At 48.2% G+C, this 16,542-nt stretch overlaps 2 protein-coding genes across 21 annotated transcripts in view; one reads left to right on the forward strand and one right to left on the reverse strand.

The window, feature by feature from the left end:
- The window catches only part of CADPS (calcium dependent secretion activator), a 220,801-nt gene extending 206,806 nt beyond the window's left edge, over nucleotides 1-13,995 (forward strand). For all 16 annotated transcript variants that reach the window (XM_055804351.1, XM_055804350.1, XM_055804353.1 and 13 more), the window contains 2 exons: nucleotides 10,771-10,875; nucleotides 12,657-13,995. In XM_055804351.1, coding sequence (XP_055660326.1) covers nucleotides 10,771-10,875; nucleotides 12,657-12,836 — 285 coding nt within the window. In that variant the 3' untranslated portion in view covers nucleotides 12,837-13,995. The remainder of the gene's footprint in view (nucleotides 1-10,770; nucleotides 10,876-12,656) is intronic.
- A 19-nt stretch (nucleotides 13,996-14,014) lies between these two features.
- Nucleotides 14,015-16,542, reverse strand: part of CEP15 (centrosomal protein 15) — a 34,396-nt gene continuing 31,868 nt past the window's right edge. For 3 of the 5 annotated variants that reach the window (XM_055804365.1, XM_055804367.1, XM_055804366.1), the window contains exon 6: nucleotides 14,015-14,386. In XM_055804365.1, the coding sequence (XP_055660340.1) occupies nucleotides 14,327-14,386 (60 nt within the window). In that variant the 3' untranslated portion in view covers nucleotides 14,015-14,326. The remainder of the gene's footprint in view (nucleotides 14,387-16,542) is intronic. The other 2 variants (XM_055804368.1, XM_055804364.1) reach the window with 1 other exon arrangement.

Here is a 16,542-nt window from a genome sequence, read left to right on the forward strand (position 1 = left end):
CCTGTCTTGGAGAGGAAAGGAAGCACCGCTGGGGCTGTCAGCCTGCGGACATACAGGTTTAAGTGTGGGGTGTCCCTGGTTTGAGGGCGTTGTGGATGAGAGAAGTTAGAGGTGCTGCTGGGGCTGTCAGCGGGCTTCCTTCCTGGACCACTGTAAACGTGGGCTACCACGGCGCCCCAGCTCCCCACCGCAGATAAACACCTGTTTCCACACAGGTCTCCCTCACAGCGTTCTCTGCCCACTGCCCTCCATCCAACCCTGACCAGCATGTGGCTTGAGGGGTTTGTCCTCCTCAGAGCAGGTGTAGCAGCGTGTGGCTGGGCTTTATTCAGAGGTGATCAGCATGTGGGCTGACAGAGGCATTTGCTCACAGCAAACCCCAGGGTGCTGAGGCCGGGGCATCCCCGGCTGTAGGAGCTGAGCCATCACTGCAGTAGCTCTTTCAATGAGATCCTCCCCAGGGGAGGAAGTTCAGGGAGTTATCGGCATGTCCTGCCTGTGGCCCATCACCTCTGCCAGGGATGTGAATATGTGGCTCTTGGCTAGGCAGAGACTTTGGCATCTGGCTAGCGGAGTACAGCACCCTGGCGTACGGCTTGGGAACACCTGACTAAGTACAAGACATCCTATCCCCAGCAGCAGAGCTGTTCCTCCGGTAAAGGAGCAGTACGGTCTGCAGATCCTTTCTGGCTGTGTACCTGCTGTGGGAACCCTTTGCTTGTGTGATGAAAGTGTAGGGATTGCCTGCAAAGCCGCGTACGCAAACCTGTTAACTGGTTTTGTGCAGCACTGAGCGCACAGAGTGTTAGAGATGATCTTCTCGAGGAATGTTTATTTAGTGGGGACCTTGGCCCCACTGACACAAAAGATGTTGATCCTCCTTTTCCTCCCTGAAAAGGAATAAAAATTATTTTGGGTTAAGAGTAGAGAGAAATTTGCCGCGAGGAGCGTGCAGGATGGGTTGTGCCTATTTGGCGAGCGGGGAGTTTGTGCAGTCCCAGCAGCACAGGCAGAAAGCGTACCCCCAAGGGGTCCCGCGCCTGCCGCCCATTAACACCCGCGGCACCGACCTGCCGAGCCCCGTCGGGTCCAACTTCAAGCCAATTAATGGTGAGGTGCCAGCCTGAGTGCACCCTGTTGCTGCGATCCCCAAACAGTGGGTGATCTCAGGTACCATATGTACTGCAAAAAGCGTGCGGCACTTCTATGTGCCTGGGTCTGCGCTTCAGCTTTCATCCTGAATTTCCTTCCCGGTTTGAAGGCAGAGCACTTATGCGAATCAAAGTGGGTTTTTTTGTGGTTTATTTTTGGGAAGGGAAGGGCTGGGGGGGTGGGGGGGGAAGGATAATGTAATTCTGATGCCATTTGCATCCTAGACAGATGATGAGTCGCTCTGGCTAGCAGCTTAACCCTATTAGGCAACCCTGGTACCGTGACTATATTAAATAATAATACAAATTATTTTAATATCGAGCCCCTTTGACTTCGTAACTTCCTTGTATAGCTACGTTGTCAATGTGAAGGAAATTTCCTAGTGAAGAAATACAGAACAGAGTAAAAGCGCTGGGGTGGATGTTGAAGAATACACTGTCTGTACTTGCAGTGATAAGTGTTATAGTGAGACAAAAAATCCCAGGAAAAAAACAGTGCAGCTGTTTATTTCAGTAATAGCTCAGTGCAAGTGTGACCTGGGAGACTTCAGGCAGATTTCTGAGGCTTTGATAGAATAAATTCATACATTTTATTTTTTAAAAAAGACCCTGGATTTTCAGGGGATTTTTATTAAATTGTTAGCACTTTACTAGATCTCTAGAATTTAATGTAGGGTTTAATGGAGAGGTTTAATTCAGAAGATGAGAGCCCTGCCAAGCACGGCTGATGGAGGGTTCACTCGTAAGGGTGAGGTGCAAGCACCGGGTCCGGAGCTTGGCAAAAAGCTCACCTATCCCCAATGCTTCCGATTTGTGCACTCTGCTTCCAAACATACCAAGCCAAAAACCTGAAGAGAAGTTAACTTAGCACACTGCAATCTGTTAACTGAAACATAGATGTGTTTTCTGAAAGAGAAGATACTTTCTGAGGTGTGTGAATTTGGGGAGGGGGGGAATCACCTTTCTAATAGTAAACCGAGGGCTGCCTGGAGCCCCCTTGGTGTTTGCTGTTGCGTGCTCCTTGCCGCTACACCCAAAGACCTACTTTTTATGTCGACTTTTGCATGCCTAACAAGACTATACACACTTAAAGAATTACGTGCAGTAGAAAAGCTACCTAATGATCAGGCGGCATTATTATTTGGCGTGCAGCAGCGGAGCAGGACGATAACTATTTATTTACTCTTTGCGGATAATGTTCTCTTATATTCTAGTCTTTGGCAATAGCGAGAGAGCATCTGATATATACAATATTGGTGTGTATCCAATTGTTTGTGAACATCCCAAGTTTTGAAACATGGTTGTGAGAGAGGAATATAAGCTTAAGCTTGAAAGGCTAGAAAGCAGAAAGCCTGCACGTAAATGCTATTATGCACTTAATGAGGCAGGGGTTTAAAAAAAATCAGCCACACAAGTTGGTTTTATCAAAGAAAATGTATAAATAACAACCAGTGATTCAAACCGCCTCACAAAGGGAAAAGCAGGGACGGGAAGCTAGCACTTCACTTGTGGCATTCAGATAATAGTATTTACTACACTAATCTTTTGGGCTTAGCAATTGACAATCGATATATTATTATCAACAAGCGTTAATGCAAACAAAAAGCTTCCATTTCTTTTTTAACTGTGTTCCCCTAAGTCCTTTAAATTTAATTAAAACCGGACAGCTCTCCCTCTAGTACAAATTAGAGTTAAAATCATATTAAATATTTGTTCTACGGGAAAACAAAAGTGTCAGCTTGTGCTACCAGGTTTGGCTGCTTCTTTTTTGCTTCTTTTTTTTTTTTTTTTTTACACACAGAGGGGGGAAAAAAAATACCAGCTACTCAAAGTTAAAATAAAGTCTCTCTCCCTCCCTCCCCGTCTCCCAAGACTACTGTCTATAACATGTTGTTCCTTATAGAAAGTGGGATATGGTGGCATTTGCTTGATTAACTTGCTCGACAAAAGTGACAGCTGCTGTGGGTGCATGTAGCTAAGCTGCACAGCGCAGTTCCGCCTTTGTACATCTGTCAGCAAAAAAGGAGGAATAAAGAGTGAAAAGAGACAAATTGGTCCCAAAAGGCAATCCATTCAACTCAGGAGGTTTGCTCTATTCAAGCACTCACTGGGAATCTCAAGTGCTAGGTAGCTTATTCAATTTCATTCATTCTTTAGAATGAGCCCACAAGTGTTTAATTTCTTATTCTGTTGAATAAAAAGGGGGAGCTTTTTTTTTTATTGGAAGCATTAATTGTAAGACTAGCTGATCAATGCCTATGATATTAACTCATTACTTATTTTCTGGTTAGCTGTGTGCTTTTAGATCCACAGCCACTAAACTTCGTTTCTATAACGTGGGCAATGCCACACCAATTTCTCCGCTTCTGGAAAATCTGAGCACTCACAGAGATGCAATACTCAGTCTCCTGAGCCCTGGCCCCTGCCCGGCTTGGGGGAACGGACCAAATCCTTGGCAGGTGTAAATCGAAAGAGTCACTGGGTTGTTATTGATGCCACCCGTGGCCGCGGCCAGGACGTGAGGGAGCCAGATGCTCTTTGCCTGTGGGGCTGAGCCCCTGACGCCACTGCAGGTTTGGCCCTCTGTGCTGGAGGAGGTTTTGGAGCTGGGAATGCTGAGCTGCCGGTGGATGGCTCTGCTGGGCCCCCAGCGAGCAGCAGGGGAGGGGGAGCCCGTAAGCAGGGCACAATGGAGTGGTACCCGGTGCAGAGGATGGATTTTGTTGTGTAGTGGGAAGAAGAGTTGATGAACGCATGGGATGGGGATTGCTGCGTGGGCAGGTCTCCGCTTGCCATCCAGGGAACGTATGCTTGCAGGGGAGAGATACGCCGCCTCCTCCGTTGCGTGGCAGAAGGTCTGTCCCTGTCTCCTTATCGACACTGAGGAGTGGAGCTATGTGTGCGCCTGAGGGACTGTGGCTTCGCCCACCTCGGCTGTGTCACATCCTCCTCTGGGGCCACCACCATGCGCCTTAAGAGTTTCAGCCACTCTTATGTCACCAAGGCCTTGTCCCTGCTCTTCCCACACTCTCCTTGCTGTGGGGCAGCCTGGGGGTGGCACATCTTCTGCAGCAAGAAAAAACCTGGGTTTCCAAAGCACAGACTGAGAAATGGCCAGGGCTCAGCTCTGGCAGCCCCACCAAGACCTCACTAGTGCTGGTGGGGAGCAGGGCAAGAGGCACGCCTGGTCCCACCACTGCTCTCATCCGCATCCAGCATCCCAGCTGAGGTGGCCTTCAGAGGAGGCTCAAAACGGGGATTGTGTGGATGCCATCTATGTTCAGGCTTGCTGGGAAATCGCTCTTTCTTTTTTTTTCTTTTTTTTTTTTTCTGAAAGAGAAGAGTAGGAAACTGCAGTAGCCATGAGGCTCTACGCTTCACGCTTACTGTCTTTACCAAGTTCTGTAATTGCAATGACTGCCTCAATCAACAGCGAAAGAAACATTGAGGGAAGGTAGAGAGGGATGCTTTGGTGACAACAGAAGATTGCAGGCAGAAGAACGATCCTTCCGTGACTGCCATCGAGCAGCCTGAGCTTCGGTTGCAGGCCTGCAGCCAGCCTCGCGTGCACACCTGGCTGCATGTGTGTACCGGGTGCGCTGTGAGCCAACACGGGAGCACGGTCCCTTGGGCAGGCGGCGTGCACCAGGAGAGCTCCTGCTCCCACTCACCGAGCAAGTCTTCATGCAACGCTGGCAGCTGTGTGTGTAGAGCTGGTCCCCAGAAAGCTCCTGAGCTGCTGCGGCTGCATCCCCATCCCCACCTTCCCTGCCGAGGCAGCACCTGCCAAGCGGAGGTGGCTGCTGTGAACGTGTGTGACAACACCAGATACCGAATTTGATCTCAGAGCTGCCCAGGATGGGGATGGACACAGCTCTGTCAGCTGTCAGGTACTGTCAGCAGTTGTGAATCGGCACAGCCCCACTGTTGCTTCTACCAGCTGAGCTCCTGGCCCACTGGACGGGGACATGAACACCAGATACAAAGAGCTGGTAATTTTTTTTTTTTACTTTCCTGGCTGATTGAGTCACTTTTGAGAGAGAGCTGTTGCGTGAAAGCAGGTTCAGTTTTCCTTTGGGAAATAAGACTCGCATTCAGCTCGCTTCCCTCTCCCTTCCCACCCCTGTGGTCCCCTCGCTCCTTGCTGGCCAGCGCAGGGATGCTGCAGAGGCCGCTGCCTGACATCCAGTCCCTCACCTTTGAAACACCTTGGATTCAAGGGTTCGTTTCAAAGCTGCCTGTCAGCATTTTGAAACAAGTCCATGTCCGGGACAAAGAGAAGGGAGCCAGCCAGCGTTCAGAGCCTCCTTGTGCAGTGTATGTCACAGTTTTAAATAGATTTGCACTGCTTGGATTGGTTCTGGTTGGAAAGCGAGTACTGAAATGAGAGGTCATAGGGGAGAGTTACTATGGTAATTGAGTAGTATCACCAGTAGTTTTGCTCTTATGAGCATTAAAGCACATAATAATAGACAAACAACAGTGGTTAAAGCAAGCAGGTAGGATTACTATGTTCTTTTGTCAGAAGTATATAATGTCTTGTAGTCAGTTTTAAAGACTTCTCAACCCCCAAATCCACCCAGCAGTCACCTGCTGAGTAATTTTGTATGCCTAATCTCCAGCCCTTAACTACAAGCTTTCTGCTAATTTGAGGCAAATGGGTATTTTTGACACTAAATAGGGCAGTAAAGAATCCCTGACCTAGAAAAACTCCATTCCAAGGCACTGAGAGCAGAAAAATATTCTTTCAGCATCCTTGTGAGACCTTTGGAATGACATAAAATAGCTTTGACTAAACTGTGCTGCAGCCTTCGATTAATGGTTTGCAGAAACTTGCTGAACATCCCTACTACAACTTCCCCCATAAAACTTGTCACTTCAGATTGCCATCAGCCACCACAACAATAATCATTTCATGCCTATTGCTAATTGCAAGCACAGCTGAGGCTCAGCGGGGTGCTCTTGCACAGTCCCAGGCCTTTATACCAGCCTCAATCTGTTGTATGGCACTTGTTCACACACAAAAAAACTACCAGTAAAGGCAGAAAGAGGCAGAGTCACAGGTTCCTTGTAATCCCTCTGCTACCCTGCTGACAACCCAGCCCTATAAGCATTCCTGGTTTTGTCCCACTCTTTACAAAAGCTGAAGTGACCTTAAGCTACTAGTATGTAAGCTTTTGAATGAAGAATACAGCTCCTTCAGGTGCCTTAAGAAGCAGTGTTGCATCTGGCTTATGAGATTCTGTTTGCAGCACCCCTGGGGTGAGCTGTGGCTTCCTGTAACATGTAAAATATGAGTGTGAACTCAAGGTTCATGGCAAGGAACAGGAGGTCATGCTTCCATTCAGCTCACACCAAAGAAGACAGGGGGTTGCAGATGTTCCTGGGTATGTGTAATGACACCACCTCCCGGAAAGCACAGGAACCCAGCACAGGGCTTTTTTTTTTTTTTTTGATAAAATGTGCCACACTCAGTGTGTTACTTGCAGATTTATTCATATCAATTTTTGTGATTTATGTATTCAGAGACAAACTTGCTATTTCAGCAACTTATTGATCATGCTTTTGCATTCAAAAAAAAAAAAAAGGCGGGGAGGGGGGCACAGTTCAAGGAAGCTTATTGCTTGAGCTGGTTGGAGTGTTGGATGGGCAGCTGTGGAAGCCCACCCCTTGGTGTGCTTCAAGTCCTCTAATGCCTGTCCAGGAGCATCCCAGCCAGCCCGTGGCCCACCTCATCAACCCAGGCTGGCACCCAGCAATGGGGGTCACTACGAAAGGCAGAAGGGGAACAGGAAAACTAACCTGAAAGAGGGATTAAATTCCTGGCTGTGCAAATACGGTACCTCCTTGCTGTTGCTGGGCTCTGATCGCACCCGAAGAGCATCTGTTTGCATTTCGTCTGCTGGTAGCCAGGTCACAGCGCACAGCAGGCAGCAGGGGCTGCGGCATGCCTCTGCGGGAACCCCGGGCCCTTCCCTGCTGACGTCCAAGTGGATGTGTGGCATCCCCCAGGATCTACCCTCCACAGCCATTCCTCACCCTGTGCCCCTAGGCTGGGTGTAAATTGTCCTCTGAGCGATGGGCAGGGGTGCCAGCTAGCATCAGTAATGTGTGTGTGCAGTTATATGTGGAGTTGAGGTCTGTGGGCCTGGGAGCATCAGTGAGCTCTACTCATACTTTACAACCAGGTGTGAGGAGTTTTCAGAAAATCTATTTGTGCTAGTTACTTCGGTGTGCCCATGCCACAGCTTCGCTGGCACGGGGGCTCCAGAAATGTGCCTGAAATGTGTTGCAGCCCCATGGCAGGGTCCTGAAGTTCAGTATTTGGGCTGTGCCCTCTGCACCTTGGGTTTGGGGACAAGCTGCTGGAGCCCCGGGGAGCCCTGTATCCCCAGCATGCACCCCGCTGCCCTACAGGGAGTTGCAGACCCAGCCGGGGGGACCGAGGCGGTTGGTGTCCTAGCAGGACCAGACTGCGTTCTTTTGTCTGAAATGATCACGTTTCCATTTCGGAGCATTTGGCTTTGTTGTTGTTTTTTTAATAATATAATCATATGCAAATGTTATCTTCTTTGGTAGGTTAGTCATGAATCAGAGGGCTTGTGCGTCTTATAGCACATCAACACTAGTGATAGCTAAAGGGAACATTTAATTTATGGGCTAACTTATTTTTATGAATATGCAGGGCTTAAATTCAGCAGTTGGTGTGTGCTCTATGAAGTGACGTGACGGTTTTGTGTATCAAGATCAATGAATTAGACTTTGTCTTTTTCTCATAAAGCAGAAAGTCTTTGGAGTAACTTAGCTTTGAGAAAGAGAGCTCCTTTCATGCAGCTGAGCAATACGCCTGGCTGAGCCCTTGTCAGCCAGTGCTCAAGAGGAGAGGGGAACGATTCGGACTCAGCTCGAAGGAGTTTGCATCTCCCCAGAATCTAGCATGTTGGCGTGCCTAGCAGAAATACAGAAAAATGTTTCGTTTTGCTTAATGTGAAGGTCTCGTAGCAGATAAGTCACCCTGCCGCTAAGCTCGGGGCAGAGGTTAGCACTTCTGTTTCAGATCCATGCAGCCGTGTAGGTGTGCGTGGCACGGGACAAGCAGGAGCGGCAGGACCTGCCTCCGCCAGAGACTTCTCATCTCATTTAGAGGTGACATAAACACCCGGCAGATCGTTTTGTGGAAGACGAGAGGCAGCAGTGGGAAGGAGAGGGCGTGCATGTGTAACATACGGTTGCTTCGTTCCTCTGTGGGTTTTGATTTAAAGAGGTGATGGAAGGAGGCGTTTGGGTGACCCGGGCATCCGTGTGCCAGCACAGCCCTGGGTCACAGCTAATGTCACCCACGAGCATGACTCATTTAAGCATGCTGATTGCAGGAAGTAACATAAACATTGACGATTTTGCTCTGTTTTGCCTGTGTGGGCCCTCTGCATTACAAGGGAACCCAGGCAGATCCCCCAGCGATGGCAGTCACTTTGTGCCACCCCTCCACCCTCCTGCCAGCTGGCTGTCCTGGGTCCTTGTCCCAGCACCCACAGGCACCTGGGGCTCTCCAGGGATATCCAGGGATGCTCTGACCTCTCAGACTAGTCTGAGGGACTGGAAGGTATGAAGACCCCCTAGACCTTCATGTCTCCTATCCTGGTCAAGCCTACAGCAGCTAGCCAGGGTGCTTCACGCACAACTCAACCCCAGTCTGACATCAGGACCTCAAGTGGCAGCTAACAGTATCTGAGCTTGACTGCTGTTACGGAGGGAGCTCCTGCTTGCCTGTCTCAGTTTCATTCGAGCTCTTAGCTCTTGCCAAGTCTCCATCCTGGAGATGAAGGCCCAGCAGGAATCTCTGCCACACAAGTTGCACAAGGTGGAAGCATCAAGCAAAAGATCACCACGTGCCATTTCTTTGGTGAGTCTTCCATGTCTTTTTTTTCCTCCATTTCTTTAGAAGACGTGGTGTAGAAACAGGTGTACAGGAACATCTATTGAAGTGGGAGGGAAAAGCCCTTCCCCATGCAGCATCGCTAACCTCTGCTGTCTGGTGCAAGGTGGCAACTTGCACCTGGTGGAAGGTGGCAGCTCCCAGATGCATTACCATACGGCTCAGTAATGTTGTTGCTCCCATGTTTTGTGATGCTGGGCTGCTTTAGCTCGCACTCATTTGTTTGCTTTGGTGAGGCAGTGCTAGCTGGTAGGTGCTCGGGGACAGCAGTGTCTGCTGGCCCCGATGCCACCAGCTAAGCCAGTGACAGCTGATGGTGTCGGAGCCGCACGCGCAGCAGTTCCACCCGCGCTCTGCTCACAGCCAGGCACCGGCCCCTCAGCCGGCGGGGAACAGTGGAGGGTAACGAGTCACCAGCCTCAGGTCTGTGATTACAGAATATTCCGTTGTCTCCGTTCACCTGCTGCACCAGCAGCTTCAGCAGCTAGAGGGAAGGGGGCACGTTCCTGCAGCAGAGACCCCCCGAAGGTGCAGCGAGGGGAGGCAGCGATACCTGTGTTAGGCTGGCGTGAGGCTTTAGGCTAGCTGGGAGGCAGCTGCAGCTCAGACTAGCCTGGATGGCACTCGATCAGGATTTTTATAAACGGGTCCTGTGGGGTTTTTGTTAATCTTTAACTGGTTCTAGATTAATTGCCACTGGTACACGGTTTTATCTGTGTGAGTGGAAGGAGAGATGGCGAGAGAAGGGTGTGACTGTGCATACAGAGGCGCGATGGGTTTCTGTATGCAGACCACTTCGTAATCAACCGTTGTGTCGAGCGCCTTGGGGAGGTTCTGTGATTCCTCCCCCCGCCAGAGCCCCTGCTTTTCCTTCTCTTGAGGGCTCACTGCTCATCTGTGTGGCGTCAGACGTGCAATGTCAGCCCTGCGTGAGCAGGGCGCTGATCCACAGCCCACCGGAGACTTCCTGCGCTGCAGAGCTGGCAGGCTGCTGCCACACAGCTGCAAGCCTTTTTTCACAGACAAGCAGTAAAATTTCAGCCCCTGGAGGGGCCCTGTGAGTTCAGCAGCTTGAAAGAAACTCATTTCTTTGCTGCTTTTCCATCTTTCATAATTGTGAGGGTGAAAACAAAGCTTTTTCTGCACAGCCCAGGCAGGTGCCTGTAGGTGCTTACACCAGCCTCCTTACCCGCAGCCAAACTTTGCCCCATATGAGCCTCCCCTCCGCTCGCCATCAGGGAACCAGACTCACCCCATGGCTGTTTATGGTTGAATTTCAAGATGGTAAGTAGCTTGAGTGTGGGTCCGACACGCTTAAAGGCAGGACTGTGCGCTCACTGGGGGCAGGGAAGGGGTTAAAAAACAGACTGGGGCAAATGCACACAGCTGCTGGCAAGGTCCATCAATGGCAAAAGCAGATTACAAAAACCTTGGGGTGTTGCTGGCGGCCATTACCCCTCCTGATAAGTTTGTTGTTGTTATTATTAGAATTTAAAAGCTCATGCATGGAAATTCTGTGTAGAAGAGGGTGCTTGTCTCCCCCTCTGAGCCTGTCATGTCCCATGAACAGGCTGGCTAGTGGGAGAGGCTGGTGCTAACTGGGTGCTGGGGGCAGCCCGCGTTATTCAGGGCACAGCACACAGCCCTGATGTGGGTGCTGGAGAAGTCCTGTCTCTCTTGCAGCAATGGTACACCAGCTCGATGAATGTTGTCTGCACCTGGCTGACAGACCGCATGGACCTGCAACTTCACATTTACCAACTGAAAACTCTCATTAGGATAGTAAAGGTAATCAGCCAACGTGTTCTCAATACCATCTTGCGGTCAGAAGGAGCGTGTGTGTGTGCCTGCATGTGCGTGGCGCGTTCTCTCAGGGCAAACTGTCACTACGTTTGTCTTAGGAAAATAAACGAAGCCATTCATTCAAATTCTTAAAAGTTAAGACACTTGTGTGCATGACTTGTAGTGAAGGATACACGGGAACTTGAAATGCTTATAGATGCAAAATACCGGTGTGCAAATAAGAACACAAAGTAACTACTTGGCTGAAACAAGGGAAACTCCGGTGCTATTTGGCCCTCCCTGTACAGCGACCGCAGCAAAATTAGCCTTTTTGTGGACAAACGTGTTGATCACACCAATGAACCCCGCTGTTAAAAGGGGTTAAATCAAACCAGAAGTTTTTAATGCTGTTTTACTAGGATCATTTAAGCCCAGCTATGGCTTGCGATTGTTGTCAGAATGCAAATGAGAATTGTTCTCCTAGTTAATTGAAGTTGTTTCTTTTACAATGGGTGTGTATAATCAACTCTAAGAGATCACAAAGGTGAGATAACATACCCTGAAAGTAACATTTTTTTCCTTGAGTGCACGTGTATGTGTATATGTGTGTGTGTGCATGTGCCTTGGACTAATGATAATTATTTCAGTGTGAAATCACAGTGGTTTACATGAAATAATAAGATCACAGAAGGGGGTAAATATATTTTTGATCATTTTAGGTTCTATCTAATGCTTTTTGGTCTAGTATTTTATAATGTTTATGGTCTTGAGTGCAGTGAACACATTGAAGGCATGAATAAATTAAAACTGAAATGTATTAAATGTGCTTTTCATAACTGAAAACAACAGGCACAGACAAATTATTTCTACTTGTCAGCTAGCTGAGGAAAGCTTTCTTCCTTGTGCTTTATTTATACCAATATTACAATCAGAAGCAGCTACAACAAATCCAAGGACTTTCTGAAATAGCAGAACAGTAAATAGTTTCCACAGAGCAGAATTAAATGAACTATGAGGCCAGAGTTTTATCTCACAGAGCTGAGAAGTTTTTAAACATAAATTCAAATGAGAGATATTAATCATAATAACAAGGGAAATATAGCTAAGCAGGGAAATACAACTCCAGCTTCAGGATTAGGTGAAGAAAGAGAGATTTAAGAAACACATGCTGTGTGCTTACGTTTATACATCAACAATTTTCTCTGCTATCCTGGACTTAGTTTGTTTAATCCCAATACTGTAGGTAGGATGGTTTAATATGGAGCATTCCGGGAACGTGTAATCACGTCTGCGGTTACGGCCGATAAGCGTTCTGCTGCGTGAAGAAAAATATCTGACATTACAGGCCAGCTGAATGCATTCAGGAGCCAGGGAAGTTAGTTGGAGCAGAGCCCTCATCCGTTGCTTTGATGCCTTTTTAGACCCCAAGCTGCCATATGCAAGGCTCCCCTCAGCAGCCCGCAGTACATGCCTGCTTTGGAGCCTGCATGCAGCCACACAGCCGGCCACCCTGCAAGGGCAGAGCTGTCTGTTGCCCCAGGCACCCTAAAGGGACCTCTGCCACAGCAGTGGCCCATAGGGACACCCCCCACACCCGCTCTGAGCTGCCCAGGTTGATGCAAAATGCCCCCAGGGCTGGGATTTCCCTGGCACCCCAGCCTCTTCCATTGGTGTCCCCAAGCCCCGGGCGCAGGGGCACAGGCTGACTCCGGCAGCGAAGCTGGGAGCCGGTGCTGCCCTGACCTCTGTGCTGTCTCCTCCTTCTTCCGTGCCTCTCCCCGCTTTAGAAAACGTACCGGGATTTCCGATTGCAAGGCGTGCTGGATTCCACCTTAAACAACAAAACCTACGAGACCATCCGGAACCGGCTGACGGTAGAGGAGGCCACGGCGTCAGTCAGCGAAGGCGGAGGGCTCCAGGGGATCACCATGAAGGACAGCGATGAAGAAGATGAAGAGGATGACTAGGGAAGCTGGCCCGGAGGACCGGCCGGGGTTGCCTGGTATCCGTGCATGTACCTCGTCTGTAACTCAGTTAGCCACATTAGGAATTTTTATGTCAGCTCTAAATGCCCATGAGAAGTTTACCAATACAAATGCCATGTTAGCTGTGTGGTAATAAGATTAGCACCTCTCTTTGATTCATCGGTTTCCTAATTTCATAACTATTTGTTCATAAGCAATATGGAGCACCATTGTTTAATACTGTTAATGGAGAAACTACATAGAAAACATGCTAGGTGTGTCCCTGTTATAATTAAAGTTTAAACAATGCTTCATTAATGTACTGTATATACATTGATGGTAAATTGTTGTGAAGATGAGTGAATCGAGTCCTTTCATTTCTTTGTTTCTCTTCTGTGGATGCCAACTGCTTAAAATTAATAAAAAATCAGCTTTGTTTTTAAAAGAAGAACAAGGCAATTACAAATGATTTTTTGTTCTCTCTGTTCATTTAAAAACCAGAAAACAAACAAACCCAGACAGCCGTTTGAATCATTCTGCATCCTTGTTAATGTACCAGGCTCTTCCCTTCAATATGCAGTTAACTCCATAGAGGCTACATCCCAAAGGATTAGTCATTCTAATTGCCACACCAGATTAATCCTATCATTATGGATATATCATGCCACATTACAAGTCCAAAGCAGTTGTTTTATGTTGACGTTTGCTCCTCTAAATGTTACATTTTTGTTTAAATTTCAAATAACAGTGTATGTACAAAGACAACTTTAATTACAATCTTAGACTATACAAATGTGTTTATAATAATATATTGAATATTTATTTCAGTAGATTGTAACCTTAATTTACAATTCCTCTGTTTCACAATGGTTTTTATATATGTCATGTACATTGCATTTTGACCAGTAACTGCATGTCCATCAGTCCCTCCTCCAGAGCTTTTACTTTCTGTGTAAAATAGTGATCCATCTTGCTTTTTTTGCCTTATACAAGCCGACAGTTGTAAAAGTGTGAGAACTGTGGCTTCTCAATAAATAACTATTCAGATGTCCTAAGAATAAATTATGGAGTCTTTTTATGTCTGCCTTAGAAAAAAAAAAAAAAATACAAGCTGAGATGTAAGAGCCCCCACCTCTCAGAATAAAGGCATTTTCTTTTCTCATGGGTGTTTTTACAGTTTATTAATTAAGAAGATGGTTTTCTCATTTACTCCCCAAGGTCAGGATGGGACCACACGGTCTGTTCCCCAGGTACAAGGGCATTTCTGCTGTCACCTCCACAGCTTCCACTGCTATCTGCACGCTACATCCTATGATTTGCCTCTGGACATCTCATTGATGGTCCCCTCTGGTACAGCCCTGTTGTTACATGGTCATCAGCCTTGCCCAACACTTACCTGCCACCAGGGGTTTTCTGAGAGGTTTTGCAGTCACTCCATCCCACCAGCCAATTCAAACCAGAAATTACTTCTGTTAGCCCAGGGTTCAGTCATTTCAGAGAGGAGCAGAAGAGTTGATGTCCTTCACTCCCGAGCACAGCAACCTCTTGCCACCCTGAGGAAGGAGGACAAATGTTCAGCACCCACAAACGCAAGATGGCCAAACGTTGGAAAAACATCCTGCCTGGCTGAACCTTTCTGACATAAAGAACTTTTAAACTAAACCATCTTCCAGTGCCCAAGAGCCATGAGACTCCCTGGACACGTGGGAGGCAGCAGGGAACTCTGGAACAGCCTGTGAAGTGGTTATTGAGTCCCAAATGGGGCTGGGATAATTATTGAGCCTGGAGCACACTCACCTGCAATGCTGGATTTTTGGGTCCCTTCCCACTGTGGCAGAATTTAGCACCTGGCTCTGCAGCCTCATCTGGATGGCCATACCCTACACATTCAACATCCACCTACCTGTGGTGACCTGTGTCCACCATCCCCTTTGGAACAGGGACAAAAGCAGGGTCTTTAGGAGTGGGTGGTAGGCGTGCACATTTAGCACCATTTACATGTTGACAAACCATCTGATCCACTAGGATAGACAAGCTTTGAACCCCGACTGTAGGCCAGCAGATCGCTTCTTGGGTTCTGTCTTGCTCCGTGACACTGGTAGAGGGAAGTATTGCCAAGAAAAGCCACCTCTGAGGATCTGGGCAGGAATGTGGCTTTGTGCACTGACACAGGCCACTCTTCCCCCTTCTTACCCACACTCCAGCTGTGCAACTGCTCGGTCCTCAGTCCCCAGAGGAACAGAGGTAGAAGTTGAGAGTCATATTGGGTCTAACTAAACCAGTTCAGGTGCCTCTGCAGGTCCATCACTGGGATGCATACAAAAACCATCCATACGTTGATGCTCTGCGTGGAGCCTTCAGTCACACCCTGAGGGCCACAAAGGACTTGCCTGACAAAACAAGTCTCACAAGGCACAAAGCAATAAACAGACTGCAAGCCTTACCTCGTCCCTTCTTTCTGGGTGGCTGAGATCCACTTGAGACCCATACACGTACTGAGGCACATGTGTGCTCATGCCCTCTTCACACTCTCCCTCAGCTGCCCCAAACATTTATATGAAGGGCAACAGGTCACAGAGGAGGCACTGGGAAAACCCTACCTGGGGTGATCACCAGGTTGGTAGCAAAGAGCACTGAAGAAGACCCAAATTTGTAGCTCTGCTCCCAGTCAGGCAGAGCAGAGCTGGAGAAACAGCTTGATTCTGCTCTAGAAATGGCTCCCTCTTTTTTTTTTTTTTTTAACATGAAATACTTATTGGGTAAAAACACAGCCCACTTCCACCTGCCACCTTTCAAAATAGTGAGCCCTGCTCAGTTTTTTGAATGAAAGTGTGGGCGCAGCCTTCAGGAGATGATCCTTGGCTGTGCATCACTAACACACATCGGTGCCTCCCTGAAAGGGCGGTGATGGACACCCTCGTCTGGGTTTCTCTGTCATTAGCAATAACCCTATAGCCTGTGACAGCTTTTTGCGTGTCCTCAAACCCCAATAAAGCACCTCGTAGACTCCACAACAAACCTGAGGATACGTTGGGCTTGACCACACATTCAAACCAGGGAATTATTAGCCAGCTAACTTCTTTTAAGGAGCTTGGACCCAAATGATGAGCTTCAAGTTATACTTCAGCGTGAGCTGGGAAAAAAACTCATATATGAGCAGTGCTGCAAAGCAAGATTTAACCTCCTGCTCCAGAGCCTGCAGCTGAGCAAAGGAGCATGTAGTACCCTAATCCCCGCTGCCTTTAACCCTGCACATTGCTCCCTGGGTGCTGGCAGCCCGATCCTGTCCTGTACGGCTGCTGCACCACGGTACCAGGAGCGGGAAGTGCCACCTTGGGTTAATCCTGCAGAAATGCTGAATCCGAAACAGTTTGGTTTTTCTCTAAAAAAACCTCAATCCGGGTTTAAAGCCCTCCTGGCTGCAGACTACACTTTGGACAGGACTCAGGCTCCTACAGAGCAAAAGCTACACCTCGTCCAGCATCTAAAAGGGCTTGCTGATGGTTGGGAGCGCTCTGGCAAACCCAGCCAAGAAATGCAAAGGTCTGCTGCTGGTTTCACTTCAACCCATTGCTGCGATGGAACGAGCTCCAACAGTCAAAGGACTTTCTGCCAGTACAACTGCACCTAGATGAAGAATCTGCCAGTACAGTTATGTCAATCAGTTTTGGGGAAGGAAGAAAATTTCTTTCTTCTGCCAGCAAAATTT

Source organism: Falco peregrinus, chromosome 5 (assembly GCF_023634155.1).
Source record: "Falco peregrinus isolate bFalPer1 chromosome 5, bFalPer1.pri, whole genome shotgun sequence".
Lineage (NCBI taxonomy): Eukaryota > Metazoa > Chordata > Aves > Falconiformes > Falconidae > Falco > Falco peregrinus.